The sequence below is a fragment of the Aquarana catesbeiana genome, linkage group LG05 (assembly GCF_042186555.1).
Source record: "Aquarana catesbeiana isolate 2022-GZ linkage group LG05, ASM4218655v1, whole genome shotgun sequence".
NCBI classification, from domain to species: domain Eukaryota; kingdom Metazoa; phylum Chordata; class Amphibia; order Anura; family Ranidae; genus Aquarana; species Aquarana catesbeiana.
In genome coordinates, this window is record NC_133328.1 from 315,698,409 (window position 1) to 315,718,615 (window position 20,207).

The 20,207-nt window shown below is 40.1% G+C and overlaps 1 protein-coding gene across 1 annotated transcript in view; it reads left to right on the top strand.

Annotated features, from left to right (window-relative positions):
- Positions 1 to 20,207, top strand: part of MYO10 (myosin X) — a 280,901-nt gene that overhangs the window by 103,297 nt on the left and 157,397 nt on the right. The window contains exon 4 of the mRNA XM_073630851.1: positions 15,456 to 15,590. Coding sequence (XP_073486952.1) covers positions 15,456 to 15,590 — 135 coding nt within the window. The remainder of the gene's footprint in view (positions 1 to 15,455; positions 15,591 to 20,207) is intronic.

Consider the following 20,207-nt stretch of genomic DNA (forward strand, 5'->3'; position numbering starts at 1 on the left):
GTGGCGTTTTATATTGTAGGCCTGTAATTCTTAGGTATAACTCACTGAAATCTGTCCAAACAAGAGTCTAGTAGACATCCTGGGTATGATAAAGGTTGAAACACAAAATCATAAATTATAATATAATAAATAACTATAAATAATAGCAAATAATAATATAATAGTAATAATACTTTTTATTCAATACATTTTAGTAAATAATATAAATCAAAAACACTGACATTTTTTTTGGCCAAACAAGAGTGCAATATTAATAGTCATATTGCTTTAGTAAACATCTCGGGTATGGAAAATTTTAAAACAGGGTACAGCACAAAGTCCGACGTCACAGTCAGGACAGTAGAACCGGGTATCTTTTCTGATTTTCCTTCCTGTGTCGTCACGTTTAGAGCAGCAGACTACAGACATCCTTGTGGGTGCTGCCTTCTTTTCTATTGGTGGAATGTGGTCCATAAAGAGTCGACCTGTCAGGCGTTCCGGATTCACAACACCAGCAGCACGACGTCCAGATCTATTTACAGTGGTTGGTGTTTGGTGCTTGAGAAATATAAGTTCGGCAACTTTCCAAACAAAGTCTGCATGAACCACAGGCCTGTCACTCTTTTTTTGTTTAGAAGAATGAAAGCATTCCACAGGCTCTGTTCAAGAAGGTGCCTGAAGATTTTTTGTAATATTTTTTTTGTTGCTTTCTCATAGCAGGATAAAAAGTCATGGCCTGGTCAGCTCTGTCAACACCTCCCATGGTGTTGTAGTCCATTACGTTTTGAGGTTTCATTACGTCTTTTCCACCTTTTGTATATACATTGACAGTAGAGGTGTTGTGAATGGTACTCATTAGGCACACATCTTTTTTGTCGCGCCATCTTAGTGCCATCATTTTGCCTTTTTGCCAGGCAACTATTTCTCCTGCCTTGAGCTTTTTATTGCCAAAGGTTGGCGGCATGTCACGCCAGTTAGCTCTATCAGTCCCGTATGCATCCGTCTTGTGTTGTAGAAGGAACTCATAGAGTTCTGGAGAAGTATAAAAATTATCTGTGGTTACACAGTACCCCTGATTCAGCAATGACTCAATCAAAGTAAGAACAGAAGCGGTTGCCATTCCATAATTACTGAATCTGTCGTTGAATTTGGTCTCTTTCCCGTTGTAAAGGACCGAATTCCATATGTAACCAGTGCTGGCTTCACAGAGCATGAATGATTTTATGCCGAATCATGCTCTCTTAGATGCGATGTACTGTATCCAGCTAAGTCTTCCTTTGTAGGCCATTAGACTTTCGTCGATACTGATGTCTCTGTCTGGTACATAGGTCTGCTGGAAATTTTTCTGAATAATTTGATATAGATCCCAAATCTTTTTCAGTTTTGGAGCTGGATGAGAAGTCTCATCAATTCTTCATTATTTTGAAAATGCAGATATTTCATTATGAGAGAACATTTGTATTTCGACATGATGGTGCCAAAAAAGGAGTGGCTAGTATTTTGTTGGTTGTCCAGTACCACTTCTGCAGGGGTTTCCCCACCACTCCCTGGAAAATAATTAGGCCCAGAAATTTTCAGATGTCTTCCTTGGTCACTGGTTCCCATTTTCTGCTCCTTGAAAACCTCTGAGGTATAGCAGCTTGTTGCTCCTGGTACTGATTGGTCTCTGTAACAATTCTTTCTATAACCTCATCAGTCAAAAAGAGTTGGAGGTATCCCAAGGGGCTGCCATCTTCAACCTCCACTTTGATACCAGGTGCTCCGGTGAACGGGAATCTTGGGGGCGCTGCATGCTCCGTACCGCAGTCAATTGAGCACCAAGACCGCACCTCACTGGGCACAGTCGCAGGATCATCGCTGAAATCGTTTACCTGATGACGAACTTCCCCATGAATCGCTATCACTCACTTCTGCAAGCGATTCTGTCTTGCTGTTTTCCAGCAGGTCATATGCCACTTTTGAGGTTTGATGCCATGGTCGCGTTGCAGTTTCCAGACAGAAAGTACAGTAAAACTGCAGGCAGGGGCACCGGACAAAGCACTGGGGGGGCAAACTGAGGTCAATTTTATTTTATTTAGTAATGTAATCCAATAGGATTACAATGTGTCAGTGTGTTTGTGTTTTATACTTTTTGAATTTGCCACTGGTTCCACCCCCTGCGTCGCTACGCTCACAGGGAACGGAAGAATGGGCACACGGTGCATCGGGCGGAAGATCTGGCCGCCGAACACAGCGGGAGAACATCGCGGGATCCCGGAGACAAGGTAAGTCACGTCTTCCAGGATCCAGCGATGCGATCCCAAGTCTGGCTCGGGGTTACCGCTTTTGGTACTGAAATCTCACCCCGAGCCAGACTCGGGAATACCACCAGGGAGGTTAAACAGAGTAAGGAAATCTCATTGGGAGCATACGGGCAGCAGATACCTAGGTTATAGCTCTTCCCAATTAAATTAAACAAATGAAGAGTGCTACTGACTATATTCCTTTTGAAGGGATTTTGTTCACTTCCTGTCCCAGTTTACAACAGGAAATATACAGCAATGAAAATCTAAAAATCTTGAAATTGTTGACCATTCTACCCAGAACTCCAAATTTATTTTTGATACTCATCTTCTCTTACCAAGTGCATCCTGATAGCATTGCTTTATTTTCTAAACATTTCTGTCCCATTGCATGCATACAACAATCCTCAAAGAGTATTCTGTTCTAGTATACATCTGGCTGAGTGACATTCAGCATCACACGGCCGTTTTCTGTCCTGGCTGGCTGATGAATTCACACATATCTGTCCCATTTACACTCCAAAGTTCTACTGACCTACATAAATACTGGTGGTGGCATTCTCTTCTTTGATATGTATAAAGGTTGTTTGCCAACTATTTGGAAAAGAGCTGGTTCAGGTCCACATCCGTAATACAAAAAAAAAAATGGGGTCCCTCAAAAGGTGGGACTTTAATGAACCAAGAACTAAAATCTCCGGTACATTTTAGTTGACTAAAATCTCCAGTAGTATAAACAAAAATATTGCTTTTTGACAAACAAAAATGCAACTTTAACCACTTCTGGACCAAGCCTATTTTTGACACTAAGTTTACATACCCTGGCAGAATTTATGATTTCTTGGCCATTTTTCTGAAAATATGAATGATAACACAAAAACTTTTCTTTCACTCATGGTTAGTGTTTGGCTGAAGCCATTTATTATCAATCAACTGTGGCACCAGAAACTACCCAAATGACCCTGATCAAAAGTTTACATACCCCAGTTAATACCATGTATTGCCCCCTTTAACATCAGTTACCTGCTTGAAGTCTTTTGTGGTATTTGTGGATGAGGCTCTTTATCTTCTCAGATGGTAAAGCTGCCCATTCCTCTTGGAAAAAAGTCTCCAGTTCTTGTAAATTCTTGAGCAGTCTTGCATGAACTGCACGTTTGAGATCTCCCCAGAGTGTCTCAATGATATTGAGGTTAGGAGACTGAGATGGCCGCTCCAGAATCTTCACTTTATTCTGCTGTAGCCAATGACAGGTCGACTTGGCCTTGTGTTTTGGATCATTGTCATGTTGGAATGTCCAAGTACATCCCATGCAAAACTTCCTGGCTGATGAATGCAAATGTTCCTCCAGTATTTTTTGAAAACATACTGCATTCATCTTGCCAACAATTTTGACCAAATTTACTGTGCCTTTGTAGCTCACACATCCCCAAAACATCAGCGATCCACCTCCATACCTTTCATCCTTGTTGACTCCTCTCCAAATGTAGCATTTATGGTTGTCCAAAAAGATAAATTTTGGTCCCATCACTCCAAATGACTTTGTGCCAGAAGGTTTGAGGCTTGTCTCTGTGCTGTTTGGCGTGTTGTAAGCTGGATACTTTATGGCATTTGCGTAGTAATGGCTTTCTTCTGGCGACTCGACCATCAAGTGCCTCCTTATTGTGCATCTTGAAATGGCCACACCACATGTTTTCAGAGAGTCCTGTATTTCACCTGAAGTTATTTGTGGGTTTTTCTTTGCATACCGAACAATTTTCCTGCCAGTTGTGGCTGAAATTTTACTTGGTCTACCGGACCGTGGTTTGGTTTCAACAGAACCCCTCATTTTCCACTTCTTGATTAGAATTTGAACACTGCTGATTGTCATTCTAAATTCCTTGGATATCTTTTTATATGCCTTTCCTGTTTTATACAGTTTACTTACCTTTTCCTGCAGATCCTTTGACAATTCTTTTGCTTTCCCCATGACTCAGAATCCAGAAATATCAGTGCAGCACTGGATGAAAGATGCAAGGGTCTGTCAGGAGTCCATAAACGCATACACACACAGTAATTACAAGCAAACAGATCACAGGTGAGGATGGCTACCTTTAATAGCCATTCAAACGCCTTTGTGTCAACTTGTGTGCATGTTATCAGGCCAAAATCACAGGAAATGTAAACTTTTTATCAGGGTAATTTGGGTAGTTTCTGTTGCCATTATGATTTTAAAAAAAGAGTAAACACAGTTGATTGATAATAAATGGCTTCAGCCAAACACTAACCATGAGTGAAAGATAAGTTTTTGTGTTATCATTCATATTCTCTGAAAAATGGCAAAGAAATCATAAATTCTGCCAGGGTATGTAAACTTATGAGCACAACTGTATATATATATATATATATATATATATATATATATATATATATATATATGTATAGATCTATATATATATATATATATAGATCTATATATATATATAAGATGGCAGTCTTTGCAATATTTTATGTCAAACAGTATTTACACAGCGGTCTTTCAAACGCAATTTTTGTGGAGAAAATACACTTCACTGAAATTAAAAAAAACTAAACAGTAAAGTTAGCCCGATTTTTTGGCATATTGTGAAATATGATGTTACTCTGAGTAAATAGATACCTAACATGTTACGGTTTAAAATTGCGTACACTCCTGGAGTGGCGACAAACTACGGTACTTAAAAATCTCCATAGGCGACGCTTTAAAAATGTTTAATGGTTACCAGTTTAGAGTTTGAGAGGAGGTCTTTTGCAAGAATTATTGTTCTCGCTCTGACAATTGCAGCAATACCTCACGTGTGATTTGAAAACTGTTCATATTTGCGGGCGCGACTTACGTATGCGTTTTCTTTGGCGCGGGAGCATGCGGGGACGCATGTTGTCCCAGTGACAGCATTGTTACCCAGACAGGAAATGTGAAAAAAAACTCCAACAGAGATGTAGATAGCTCTAGCCCTACCATACGCTCTACTCTAAAATAGAGTGTTTTACTGCTTTCTATATAGCTCATGGACATTTCATTTAATTTCCAGTTCTAGTAAAACGTTGTCACTGGGGGGGGCCATAAAGAGTAGAAAAAGTTTCTAACCTACCCTTGCTGTATCAAAAAGCTGAGGAAAATGCACATTAAGGTGTAACTATTAGAATAACTTAGCAAATTATTGTCAGTAAGTGGCTGGCACCTTTTATCCCTGCTATTGTGACTTTGATTCCTTCCTGGACCTTATGTAAGCGCTCTAACATGCTCTCCCTGTGTGATCCCAAGCTTCCGGGACGCTGATTTTCACCCACAACCCAAAATGTAGTTGCTGAGAACAGCTATGTTGGTTAGCTGGCTTCCTGGGTATGGTTTGTCCTAAGATAACACTGATATCCTTCAATGAAATGCAATCCTTAAATCAAACACAAATTTAATGTGTAAAATTAGTTCTGCTTTTTCAATGAATGCTTGATACATTTGAGCAGTTAGTGCCCCCTTGTGGTTAGTAATTATATTACAACGTTTTGGTCATGTTTGAGTATTTCATATACTTTAATTAAAAAGTCAAGTTTTGATCTAAATTGTGATATATGCTGCAGTAGTGTAATAAGACAAAATATAAGTGTAAATATTAAACTCATATACCTACATTCAATAATTTTTTCATTGCCTTGCTTGTTGAAAACATATGTCTGTAAGCATAATGCAAGGATTAGTTATTTTAAAAACTCTGATTTGATTACTCTGTGTGCATGCATATTTCTTACGCATATATACTCAGACATAAAGACAGTAAATAGAAGACTTGCTGCCAACTCTTTGATCTTTTCAACCCAAGAACAACAGTTTTATATACTGCAAAGCTACAAGTCCTTAGATGTGATGGCTGAATTCCTTTTCCTGTTTTGTGGCTTGTTTTCCTTTGTTTTGTTTTGTTTTCTTTTTTTTTTCTTGTGGTGTCACAGATGGCCAGTAAAGTAATCTATGTTCTGAAGCATGTGCTTATGCACAGCAAGGCTGGGGGCACACATGAGTATTGGCTATGCTTTTGTTTTTCTGATTGCATCACTGTCTGGGTGTTGTAGTTCATTGTACATGTGTGTAGGTAGAGAACCTAAATTAACAAGTATGTAAGCTTGCTTGCTGACCCCTTAATTTCAAATGGTGTTGCAGGGATTCCTTGCTCTGGTGTACAGAAATAACAAATGCAGTGTGCATGTAAAATGCATATGCATTCCAGTCTCTGGGTCCAGAACACATATACACATTAATTCCTATTTATCACCATTCGTGCACAACTAGAAACTTTGGTTGCACATCCATGCAATAAAGGCTTGCATTCCGTGGCCTATCATTTCCATAATTTTTGCTTTTTGTAAATCAAAAAATCAAAATAGTTGTAAGCATGCTTTTCAATGATGCATGGTGGTTACGAACATGGCAGAATTTTTTTCTAATCCAGTGGTCTCTAAACTGCTACCCAGTGGCCAGATGCAGCCCTTTGCTTGCCAATATCCGGGCCATGCGGCACTTTTCCTTTGACTGATACAAGGCACTATTCCTCCCACTGACACCAACAATGGGGCATAATTTCTACTGACATCAACAAAGAAGGCACTACTCCTCCCATTCACACCAACAATGGGGCACTATTCCTTCCTCTAATACCAAAGAGGTGGCATTTTTTTACTCCCACTGATGCCAGGACATATTCTACTCCCAATGGCCACACTCCGGCCCCCCTTAAGTCTGAAGGACAGTAAACTGGCCATTTGTTTAGAACGTTTGAAGACCCTTGCTCTCACACAACATTTTACAGTATATGGTGGAACCTTCAAATGTCTGTAGGTCCTTCCCAGCTGTGCCTGGGCTTTTTCTGAATGTGTTCTTTGCAGCTGTTCACTGTTATTTTCCCCAAGATAGACCTCTGTCCGGCATATCTGCTAAGTGTTCCCCCTCAATCCTCCACAGGAATTCCTCTTATGCCGCGTACACACGGTCGGATTTTCCGACGGGAAATGTTCGATGTGAACTTGTTGTCGGAAAGTCCGACCATGTGTATGCTCCATCGAACATTTGCTGTCGGAATTTCCGCCAACAAATGTTGGATAGCAGGTTCTTAAATTTTCCGCCAACAAAACTTGTTGTCGGAAAGTCCGATTGTGTGTACACAAGTCCGTTGCACAAAAGTTCACGCATACTCTAAATCAAGCAGAGAGAGCTGCACTGACTATTGAACTTCCTTTTCATAGTCCCGTCATACATGTTGTACATCACAGCGTTCTCATGTTCGGAATTTTTGGCCAACATTTGTGTGACTGTGTGCATGCAAGACAAGTTTGAGCTAACATCCTTCGAATAAAAATCCACGGTTTTGTTGTCGGAAAATCCGATCGTGTGTACGCGGCATTAGAGTGATTGTCAGCAGAATTGACTGAAGCATCAAATAAAATATTTCAAAGTATCTGGCTACAATCTTATCCCTTTGTTTTTGGTTTCTTAACAAGATACTCTGCCTTTAGAAAAGATGGCAAAAGAAGCAGCAAAATAGCTCTTATCTGGGGCACTTGGTAAAATACAGCCCTGGCCAAAAGTTTTGAGAATGACACAAATATTAATTTTCACAAGTCTGCTGCCTTAGTTTTTATGATGGCAATTTGCATATACTCCAGAATGTTATGAAGAGTGATCAGATGAATTGCAATTAATTGCAAAGTCCCTCTTTGTCATGAAAATTAACTTAATCCCCCCCAAAAAAATCATTTCCACTGCATTTCAGCCCTGGCACAAAACCTGACATCATGTCAGCAATTCTCTCCTTAACACAGGTGTCAGTGCTGACGAGGACAAGGCTGGAAATCACTCTGTAATGCTGATTGAGTTAGAATAACAGACTAAAAGCCATAAAAGGAGGGTGGTGCTCAAAATCATTGTTCTTCCTCTATTAACCATGCTTACCTGCAAGGAAACATGTGCAGTCATCAATACTTGGCACAAAAAGGGATTCACAGGCAAGGATATTGCTGCTATTAAGATTGCACCTAAATCAACCATTTATCGGATCTTTAAGAACTTCAGGGAGAGAGGTTCTGTTGTTGTGAAGAAGGCTTCAGGGCGCCCAAGAAAGTCCAGCAAGTGCCAGGACCATCTCCTACAGTTGATTCAGTTGTGGAATCGGGGCACCACTAGTGCAGAGCTTGCTCAGCAATGGCAGCAGGCCAATGTGAGTGCATCTGCACACACATTGAGGCGAAGATTTTTGGAGGATGGCCTGGTGTCAAAGAAGCCACTTCTCTCCAGGAAAAACATCCGGGGCAGACGGATATTCTGCAAAAGGTACAGGGATTGGACTGCTGAGGACTGGGGTAAAGTTATTTTCTCTGACGAATCTCCTTTTTGATTGTTTGGGGCATCCGGAAAAAAACTTTGTCTGGAGAAGAAAAGGTGAGCGCTACCATCAGTCCTGTCTCATGCCAAAAGTAAAGCATCCTGAGACCATTCATGTGCGGGGTTGCTTTTCAGCCAAAGGAGTGCGCTCACTTACATTTTTGCCTAAGAACACAGCCATGAATAAAGAATGGTACAAAAACATCCTCCGAGAGCAACTTCTCCCAACCATCCAAGAACAGTTTGGTGATGAACAATGCCTTTTCCAGCATGGTGGAGCACCTTGCCATAAGGCAAAAGTGATAACTAAGTGGCTTGGGGAACAAAACAGCAAAATGTTGGGTCCATGGTCGGAAAACTCCACAGACCTTAATCCCATTGAGAACTTGTGGTCAATCCTCAAAAGGCGGGTGAACAAAGAAAACCCCACAAATTCTGACAAACTCCAAGCATTGATTATGCAAGAATGGGCTGCCATCAGTCAGGATGTGGCCCAGAAGTTGATTGACAGCATGCCAGGGCGAATTGCAGAGGTCTTGAAAAAAAAGGGTCAACATTGCAAATATTGACTCCTTGCATAAACCTATTGTAATTGTCAATAAAAGCCTTTGAAATGCTTGTAATTATACTTCAGTATACCATAGTAACATCTGACAAAAATATCTAAAAACACTGAAGCAGCAGACTTTGTGAAAACTAATATTTGTGTCATTCTTAAAACTTTTGGCCAGGGCTGTTTTTTTTTTTTAATGTTGTGCTCGGACAACAGGTTTAAGCTGTTCTGTGAGATCAGAAATATGGGAGATGCCATTACTTGTTTTTCCGTTTCAATAATTTTTATTCAGTTTAACAAGTAGCTAACATGTGATTGTTCCGCCCACGCAGGGGCTAGCGTTTCCAGTGGTAACAAAAGTTAGCAAACAACAATAAACAAAATGCAGCAGTGTGAAAAAGAGAACTGATGTAACAACAGGAGACAGGCCTCCCCACAGCGGGGTATGCATGAGGCCCATCAAAATCAATGTAATGGTGCAATTTATAGTCTATGCCGATTTGAGAAAAAGGAGTAGGTCAGAAACCAGGAGACAGATAGATATAATGTTGACGCTAGGAAAAGAGCAAGGAAGCACCTAATGGGTAGGGAACCAGAGAGCGGATGAGAAAAGTTAGTGAGAAAAGGGGCCCAGTTTAGAGGCCTAGAGAGGGGGGAGAGGTAAGGATTCGGGACATCGAGGCCATCAGTCATAGGCAGACCAAGCTGGCAGGAGGGAGGGTAGAAAGGCATAAGACAGCCATGGTTCCCAGACTTTCAGGAACTTAGCATGCGTATCATTGCGGATTCTAGACATCTGTTTGTTAAGCATCAACCCGGTCATGCGATCTCTTACCCCCTGGAAGGGAACAGTTGGTTTCCTCCAAGCTTGGGCAATCGTTCTTTTGGCCGACAAGAATAGATAGGAAGCGAGTTTCCGCTGGTAGGCAAACAGGCCCGGAAATGGGCCCATTACTTGTTTTAAACATGCAAGCTGATCACCATCATCATCATCCTGATCCTGGCCGCACCTTCTAAGTCACTAACCACACCAGGGAGAAGCATGCAGGAGGAAAGATTAGACTTACCTGGGTATCATGTAATAAGGGCAATTAGTAACAGGTATTTGTGTGCCAGAACTTTTATAAGCTCCAAACTAAAGCTGAAAACTATTCATTTTGGTGTACCCCTTTGTTCTACAATTCCCCAGAGTATGTTAACGTTTTAAAGATCTCAGTGGATCTGCAAGACCAGTTCCTTTATCAGCACCACAAACCACCATATTTTGTACTTTTTCAAACTATATTTGGTCATCGTTGTCATTTTCAGTTTGCCTGTTGCATTACAGTACATTTACAATTAGATTATTGACATTGCAGTGGTTAAAAAAGAATTGTTTTCTCTTCTAATTTCCCTTCTGGCGCCAAGCTGCAAGACACTGAGCTTTTAGTAAGAGATTATTTATTACCACAATATTGCACTGCGTGATTGGCTAAAGCTGTCCAAACCAGTTTATAGCAACAGATTGCTTTTTTATTTGGCCAATTACTCAGTCCCTTCTTCTCAACGCTGCCCTTTTTTATTAATTCCTTATGAGACTCCTTTCCAATGGCGCGGTCTTGCTATCAAACATAAAGCAACCACAAAGGGCGAAAAAAAAAAAAAAAAAAATCATTTAAATGATCTGTCAATGATCATTTGACAGTAAATGTATTTACAAGAAATTCCTTAAGAGTGCCATTGTTACATATTTCCTTACAGCTAGAGTCATTTAATCTCCAGTGCATGAGATATGAGTTTACAAGTAGTTTGAAATGTATGTATATTCACGGATCTGTCATTTTTATATTGTATGACTGCTGTAGTCCGGGCTGTTGTTTTGATTACTGCAAATTGGTATGTTGGATCTGAGATTACAAGTGGTTCATATTCCTCAACTAACAAAAGCCTGTGTTTAATAGAAGCTATAGCTCATACAGACCTCATGCAATTGTAATATACGTGCTATAACTTCTTTGTGTTAAACCATAGAGAAAATTGAGTACTGTCCGTGATACTTTTTTTTATTTGCACTAACATACAATTTTTCAGGACAAGCTTTCGGGGTATGTCCCCTTGTTAAACCATAGAAACTCTTCTTCCACTAGTATGTTTTTGCCATGGGGTTTTTTAAAGTGGATGTTCATGCAAAACATTTTGTTTTTGGTTTATCATGGGGAAAGGTTAGAGACTCAATCTGCTTTTTTGATCGCTTGTGTCCCGATTGAGATTTTCTTTTATTTCCTGTCTTGCCACACAAACGGAAGGAGAAATGTGGAATTTTACACTGGGTTTGTAGAATTATAGGTTCTCAAAAATGTTGTTATTCACCTTATGCCAGGTAAATATATAGCGTAGCAGGTATACATTACTTTATAATACTCTTGGCAAGTAAAACAGCTCCTATTTTGGGGTTTAAAATGTGATTTTCGTTGCATGCTGTAACCAATAACATCTCATCATTGTACTTTTGAAATTTCTATGCTGTCATTGTTACTGTAAACCTAGTTTATAATATGCCATAATATTGATCTTTATCATCATAACCGTTATTGTTTTCTATGACTCACAGCTGCACTGTGTACCTTTTTACAATGTTGATTACATTTGAACATTGTACGGGTCATACTATGTATCTTTCAAACCTTAAGGCCTCATGTACACTGCTGCTGGTAAACGGACGTTCAGAGGCAGTTGGGTGCTTTTTTCAGCTGCCCCCGAACTCATCCAATGTTATCTTATGTGTACATGTACACAGAGGCTTTTATTTGAAGGAAAAAAAATGAGTGGAGACGCCGAAGTTTCCGACGTTTCAGACGCCAAATGTGTCTAAACATGGTACCGGTGTTTAGCTGCGTTTTCCTTTAGAAGCGTTTTTAAAGGTGCCCTATTTTTTTTTACATTACAAAACTTAAAAATGACAGCAAATGATGAAAAACCACTAAAAAAAATATTTTAAAAACTTGTAATTGCTTGCAATGCTTCATAGACCATTAATAAGCCCATGATCCAATCCAATACACCACTAGCTGTACTTACATGTTGGAAAAATATCCTACAGACATGCGCTGCGCAATCAATTGATGAGTCCAGTACCGACGAACTCTGGTCCTCGCGCGCAATTTCTGACGTGTTTCCAGCCTCATCAACAGCAACGTCAGGAGCATTTCCTCACATATGCTTATTATGGGATCCATAGTAAAAAGCACCGAAATTGAGGTAGATACAAGTACACTGCTGCTCTCTCAGCTGCTGCTACTCACTTTGGTCTCACAGAATGAATGAAATTGTTGAATAATACTGTTTTTTGTGCTTTGGGAGGGTCTTATGATGTTATCTTAAATAAACGCTCCTAGATGCGAATGCTGCAAAACGCAGCTAAACAGGACTAAACGCGGCATGCAAACGCGGCTAAACGGGCGTTTTTAAACACCAGTTTCAAGCTGTCAAAAAAATCGTTCAGAAAAGGTTGCCTCATCGTCCCGTGTACATTAGGCCTTAAGAAAGACCTATTGAAAGTGAAAGTATTATGCTGTCACCAAGGGTGTGGAAATTTTCAAAAAAACTGCTTGCCCAAGGGACTAAATCTGTGTCCCAATTTACTTGTCCTGATGCAAAGACATTTTTTTTTCCCAGGATGGAATTTATGAAGGGTTGATGTTTTTTATTAACCAGAGGTATTTTTAGGAATGTCTGGGGCTTTTAAAACAAAAGGAGCTTTATTTATTTTTTGGCTAGAAAATCAGTTAGAACCCCCAAACATTATATATTTTTTTAAAGCAGAGGCCCCAGAAAATAAATTGGTGGGTGTTGCAATTTTATATGTCACACAGTATTTGCGCAGCGGTTTTTTAAATGCTATTTTCTTGGAAAAAATACACCTTTTTAATTTGTATGCAAAAAAACACAATACATAATCCATTTATGGTACAGTATAAAAGATGATGTTACGGCAAGTAAATAGATACCAAACATGTATTGCTTTAAAACGACAACGATGACAAACGATATACATTTTACTATCCAAAGGTGACACTTTAAAAGCCTTTACAGATTACCACTTTAGATTTACACAGAAGGTCTGGTGCTAGAATTACTGCCCATAATCTGATGTTTGTGGTGATACCTCACATGTGTAGGACAATCGCTGTTTGCGTGCATGAGTGCGTGACCGACACGTGTGTTTACCTTTGTGTGTGAGCATGGGGGATGGGTAGTTGTTTAACTTTTTTTTTACTTTTTTTTACTATTTTTTTTTTTTTTACACTGTCGCCTTAATTATTTATTTTTTTGTATCACTTTTATTGTTGTCACAAGGAATGTAAACATCCCTTGTGACAGCAAAAGGCAGTGACAGGTACTCTATGGAAAGATCTAGGGTCAATAAGACCCCAGATCCCTCCTCTGCCCTTAAAAGCACTTCACACCAAGATCGGTGTGAGCAAATGCTTTCCATTTTTAAAAATGGCGCCTGGGAAACTGATAGTGATGTATACTCAACACTTACTGTTTCCTATATCATAGAGGCTGAAAGAGTGGTCCCCGTCTTTGTTCATCTCTATGATTCGCCAGGGGAAGCGCTGGCTGGTTGATCGGGTGTCCTGATCGGACAGGACAGGCCACGAACGGTGGCTGGAGGGGGGGGGAAGCCCCTCTTGCTGCTTGTAAAAGCGATTCAGCGGATCGCTTTTATAAGAGAGCCAAACGTCAGCTCTAAACCCTGCTGCTTGCCCGCAGCAGAGCTCAGTGTTAAAGACTTCTTTCCAGGCACCCCGAACTGCATGTCCCTGGCGTCGGGCGATAGGAATTGAACATCCCTGTGTCACGTATGGAATTATACCTAATGTTAATATTAATAGTAACATACTAAAACTTAAAGCGTATCTCTAGATAAACTTTTAATTTCAGTTTTGAACAGAGTAGGTAAAGGGTGGAAAAACTGCAGGATTTCTTTTGCTGTATGTATAAGACTGAGGAGATTTCCCTTAAAATTTATATAAACACAAAATCTATTCTCCTGTTTGACATGTCCACTGTAAACAGTTTTCTTTTTTGTGCATTTTTTAAAATCTTTTGCAATGTTTCCTGGGAATCCTGCCAAGTAACAACACTGTTTTAGGTTGACAACGCTAAGCCACTGTGATTATGACAGGTAATATTAGCCTGCCATAATCAAATCTTTAGTTAACATTTGGACTGCCCACCAGGGCTAGCAGATTGGTAGCCCAACAGCCAACTGAAGGACCTTGCACATCAGTCTGGTAATTACAAGACAGTGGCTTAGCGTTGTCAGCCTTAAACTTTGCAATAACTTCACAAAGAGAACTACAGTGAGACATGATTCCAAACACACTGAAAAATTGATTTAAGGTTTATATACTTAATTTCCCAGAGACTCAAAAAAAAGTCAGAGGAAATCCCTCCAAAGTCAGAAATCAACAAGGGTTGATTTACTAAAACTGAAAAGTGCTAAATCTGATGCAGCTCTGCATAGAAACCTATCAAGGTTTTTTGACAAAGCGTAACTGAACTAACTGAAGTTAGAAGCTGTTTGGCTACCATGCACAACTGCACCAGATTTTTCACTCTTATGTTTTAGTAAATAAACTCCACTGTGTCATTGGTAACCAGAACAAAGAGAGTGTGACACAGACATCAATAAAAACCTGACAGGGCTTCTAATGCTCTGTACACACTAAAAATCAGGCAAACTTTTTAATCCGAGGAAAAATTGTATGATTTTCTGATAGTGTGTACACAACTTTCGACAGCTGATTCGGACCTTCTGAATGCAAATTTCCGAAGGGACAAACTCCAAAATTTTTCTAATATGGGAACAGAACGTAAGATTTTCATTTTATGTGTACCGTTTTCGTATGATTTTCGTAGGAGAAATATCAGATACGAAAAACTGTGCATGATCAGAAACATCAAATAAAATAAAATCCTTTGTCGTACGAGAATTTTCGTACATTATTTCTATCCTCGGACTTGCTGTGAAGCATTGAGGTAAACCGACTGATTGTTCGCCTGATTTTCTCATAGTCTGTACAAGGCTTAAACCCTTCCATACCCTATCAAAAATAAAAACAAAATGTTTTGGCTTTAGATATACTTTAACAGTGTTTATGGTTATTTATGTATTAATTTCTGTAAGAGAAAAAAATAATATATAATCCATTATTGCATTTACCACATGTATACTTTTTTGGTTAACATTATATGTCCTTTTTTTTTTTTGCAGTGGCGAAAGCGGGGCAGGCAAAACAGAGAGCACAAAACACATTCTAAAGTATTTGTCTGCAATGAGCCAGCATTCCCTAGAAATGTCTTCAAAAGTAAAGACCGCTAGTGTGGAACAAGCAATTTTGGAGAGCAGGTAATTTATTGCTTTATATCAGTAGTGCCTTTCCATTTCAGCAGATGGAGACCACTTATATGCTGCTTGCTGGTTTACAAAAAATACATGAAGCTGCAATTTAATGTAGTTTTCAGCTCTTTTGTGGCGCTAAGGAAATAAAAGTGCTTGATAACATTACTAAGTGTGACAGGTTTCCCACCTATTGCAGTCCCAATTGATCTATGATGTTCTTTAGGTGAATGTGTTCAAAAGATTCAAACATATTGTGAATGAAACTCACAGTTTGATATACAGTATTTGCTACAGTTGTACAGTCAGGGTGTTGTTTCTACAGAAAGGTAGTTCCTTCATGCTAATTAACAGTTCAGTCACAGACAGAGGAGTAAATGTTTAATAACAAATTGATAAAGTCTTCTTGTTGGAATTTGGTAGTGTTTTTATTTTTTATTTATTTTGCAATACATTTTTATTGAATTTTCAAAAACCAAACAGGGAAAGGAGCAAGTTAGTATAGCCCCCCATCACCATTCATCAATAGCATAAAATATATCAGTGATGGCGAACCTATGGCACGCGTGCCACAGCTGGCACGCAGAGCCCTCTCTGTGGGCATGCGAGTGAGAAGAGCGCATACTGACCGGCCATCCTATACAAGGTGTATCTCATCCACACTGCTTCCCCCCCATAGAATCACATCTCCCACACGGCTCTGGGGCCAGAGGTGACGTGTCCGGGTGAGCATGGACTAGACGAGGTGGTGCACCTGGGTTGGAGGAAGTCACACCGACGCTGGAGGCGGGTGAGATTCTAATGTGCCGCTGTCTGTCCATGGTGTCAGCAATCGCCCCTCACATTTATCAAATACTCCGTTTAGGGCTGCCGGGGTACACAGGGGGATCGTGCAGAGGGACAGGAGGACAATTACAGGACGCTGCACTGTTTCTCTCCTTCCAGCAGCTGAAAGCTGGCTTCTTTCCCTCTATCTCCTGCCAGCTTTCAGCTGCTGAAAGGAGAGAAACAGTGCAGTGTCCTGTAATTGTCCTCCTGTCCCTGAGCCTGTCACTATTACTGCCCAGTGCTGCTACAGTGTGTGCAGCTGATTGATAAAAAAAATAACACAGCATTTATGTGGAAATAGCATGACATTCCCATGTAAACAGAGCACTATTTATATGTAAATAGCACAAGATTCATATGTAAATAACGCAACCAGCAATATGCAAATGGGTAAATGTGGATGCAAACAAATGGAAGCAGGCTTGAGAGTCCTGCTTGCCACTGCCATGCTGGATGTTCCATCAGGTACAAAGGTGAGCAGGGGGTTAGGGTGTAAAGGTGGGCAAAGAGGCAGTGTGCAGAGGTCAGCAGCTTTGTGGGGGTGCAATAGTGAGCAGAGGAGGGCATGTAGAAGTTAGCAAAGAGGGGGGATTTGGGGTGCAGATGTGAGCAGCTGGGCTGGGGTGCATTTACATATGCAGCAGCCCTTGCTGTCCCCCTAAGAAGCAATCCATGGTGGATCAATTTTCAGAAGGCAGTTGGCTGGGAGGCAATATATCACCTTCTCACCACCGCTTTTAACCCAATGACACTTTGAAATAAATTAATTGGTTTTGTGTTGCAGTTTGGGCACTCGGGCTCAAAAATGTTCGCCATTACTGAAATATATAGATGATAAAGGGACCGATATCTTGAGATTAGATAATTTATTTAAAGTATATGTTACCCCAAAATTTCATATTTCTGATATGTGTCTGTTATACCATATACTTATGTTAAAAGTATCCTGTTCTCTTTGTATTTCTTTTTTTGTGTGAAATAACTGCCCCTGCTTTCCATATTAAAAACCCATGCTAGGCATGAGAGCACATCCATAACAGCATGATCAGTTTTCTGGCTGTGATAGGAGCACAGCCTGACTATCCTCCAATAATCAGACTTGTGCTGTCACGCCCCCCCTGCACAACCCTTCTCTAAAACTAGGTATACATGGACAGTTATTCGTAGTTCAGCCAGCGGGTTGAACAAAAAACAATCTGATAGATGCCTGCATCCACACAAGCAATGTGAATGCAGGGATCCCCCCCCCCCCCCCCCACACACACACACACACTGCACTATTGTATTCTAATAACAATTTGAGGACACAGATCAGAATGCTGGTTTTCCAGCAGGTCTGTTTACAGAAGCTGGTCTAATGGTGAACAGGCAGGCGTACACCCGGAGTGAAATTTGGCCAGTTCCAGCTTTAGCCTATTATGCAGCTGAGAACAAGGATTATGTGATCACTTAATGATCCCAGGTAAGGCATTTGCAGACACCTTATTTTGGCTCTACATTAGTAATTGCTCAGTATAGAATCACTTTATCTGCAGCTGAAAAAACTGAGTGAGGTCACTTACCTGGATATGATGTCTGGCAGGAGTACCTGGGCCATAAAACTAGAACACAAATAAAAATCTGTTGTCATATAAATAGCTGACATTTAAGGGGTTGATTTACTAAAACTGCAGAGTGCAAAATCTGGTGCAGCAGTCCGTGGTAGCCAATCAGCTTTTAACTTCAGCTTGTTCAGTTTTTGACAAAAAACCTGGAAGCAGATTTTTTTTTTATAAAAGGCTCATCAGATTTTTAACTTTCTAGTTTTAGTAATTCAACCCCTATGTGTTTTAACTATGTGCTTAGCTGTTTGGCTCAGAGTTTAGCTTAAAAAGCTAGTCCAGTGAAGACATGCCATTGCCAGCAGAGAGTTGCCTCCCCTTTCTAAATCTCCAAAGGCCAAGAGATTAGATGGTGTAATCTAGGATAGTCTTTTATATAACTAATACATGCAGTGGTTGTATCCATTAAAGGTTTTCTTTAGCACAATATGGGCCTGTGTTGATGGACTTTGGGCTTGTTTTTGACAGCATCAGTTTAACCCTTTCCCACCTCAGCGTTCTTTTAAAAAGTTCTGAATGCTGGGAAAAATTTGCATTATTATGTGACCACTATGACTGCCTGTCACAGTGCTCACAAAATCAAGAGGCAGGCCCCCCCCCCACCGATCATTAGCGGGGACCAAGAGCTGTTTCTCATAGCTTAGTCTGTACTGGGAGCATGCAGTGAGCATGCACTCAGCACATAAACATCACCCTCCCAGTGATCCATATTTGCTGCATGTGGGCATTTAAGTCCACCCTTTACTGCCACACATTTGTATTAGACAGTCATAAAGGGGTTAAGAAGCTTCTGTGATCAGTCAGAATTCATTGACAGGTGCATCTTTGACCTGTTTCAAGAAGGTTTTGCATTGCTGTATACTTGTATGGGAAAACCCGTCTGATGCAAACAAAGGCTTGTCGACGCAGGCCATAACAAACTCTCAAGCTGCTCCAGATACATTGCAGTCTGCTCTGCTGCAGAGTCTAAAAAGCAACAGTGGAGATAGTTTACAAAAACTGAAGCAAAAGTGGAGAAATGAATAATACAAAACAAATCTTAGTGTATAATAAAATTAAACTCAAGTGAGGCATTGGGGTGCAGGCTGTACACTGTGAGGCTGGTATTAATATACTTTGAATATCATTAGTGCTGGCAGCCATATGTGATATCAAATCTATACCTTGACATCTAGATGACTAGTGCTTTATTACTGTTAAGTAGATATTTGGCTGTCCAATAGTCATTCCTCTTATTGTGCTTAATGATATGTGAATTTACATTTTTACTGCACCGGTTTCCAGACCAATTATGCGCTTAGACAAATACACTATAGGTTTAGAGCTTTGCCACCTTGTTTAGACCCCCACACCTGGTCCCAGGGAGAGATATGAATTGCCTCTGACCGTGTTGCACCCTCCCTCTTGATTTGTTTGGACCCACACAGCTTGCTTCTCTTACCTCTTGAAGAAGTGGGGAACTCCCATGAAACGCATCAAGATTAAGCAAGATTGCCTACCCACAAAAGACACCTTAGTTGTTACTTGTTTAATGCATGGCCAATTACTTGCCTTATTGATATACTATGGTATTGTTATTGCTGTGGGAGGGTCTTAAGGGAGGACTATTTTTTTGCTTTTGTCTTTTGTGTATAATGATTTTAGACCTATTTGGAATAATAAAATATATTGATTTTATTGAATAGTTGTTTGTTGGCACCTCAAAAGTCCAACTTGCTCCTTTTTCTTTCTTATATGTTATATAGGATGTAGGTGCCTTTTGGCAATCCTTGATTTTCTATTAATAAATCTGAGCGAGAGCTGTGGGCAACTAGTCCACATTATTTATCAAAAATAGTCAAAGTGCATCTATTGGTCAAACTTTTTTTCAGTTTTGGATGAAGTGGAAAAGTGTTCATTTTTTTAGTTCTTTCTGTGTCTCCACTGGGGAGATTCACCCCTTTATTTGTTTGGGTGACCATGGTCATTGAGACAGAAAGTGAAGGGAAATACAACATTTTAGAGTTGTCTCCAGAACAAGAAGTGAGAGGAAATCTTCCGAGTACTGTATATGTGTCTAAGAGAGTAGTTCCCCCCCTTTGGGATATTTACCATAACTTCCTGTTTTGTCTCTTGGACAGTAAATCAAAGTTAGTTTCCCCCAGTGGTACACAGAAAGGAAAAAATAACCCAGTAGGGTTTTTTACCCTTCCCTACT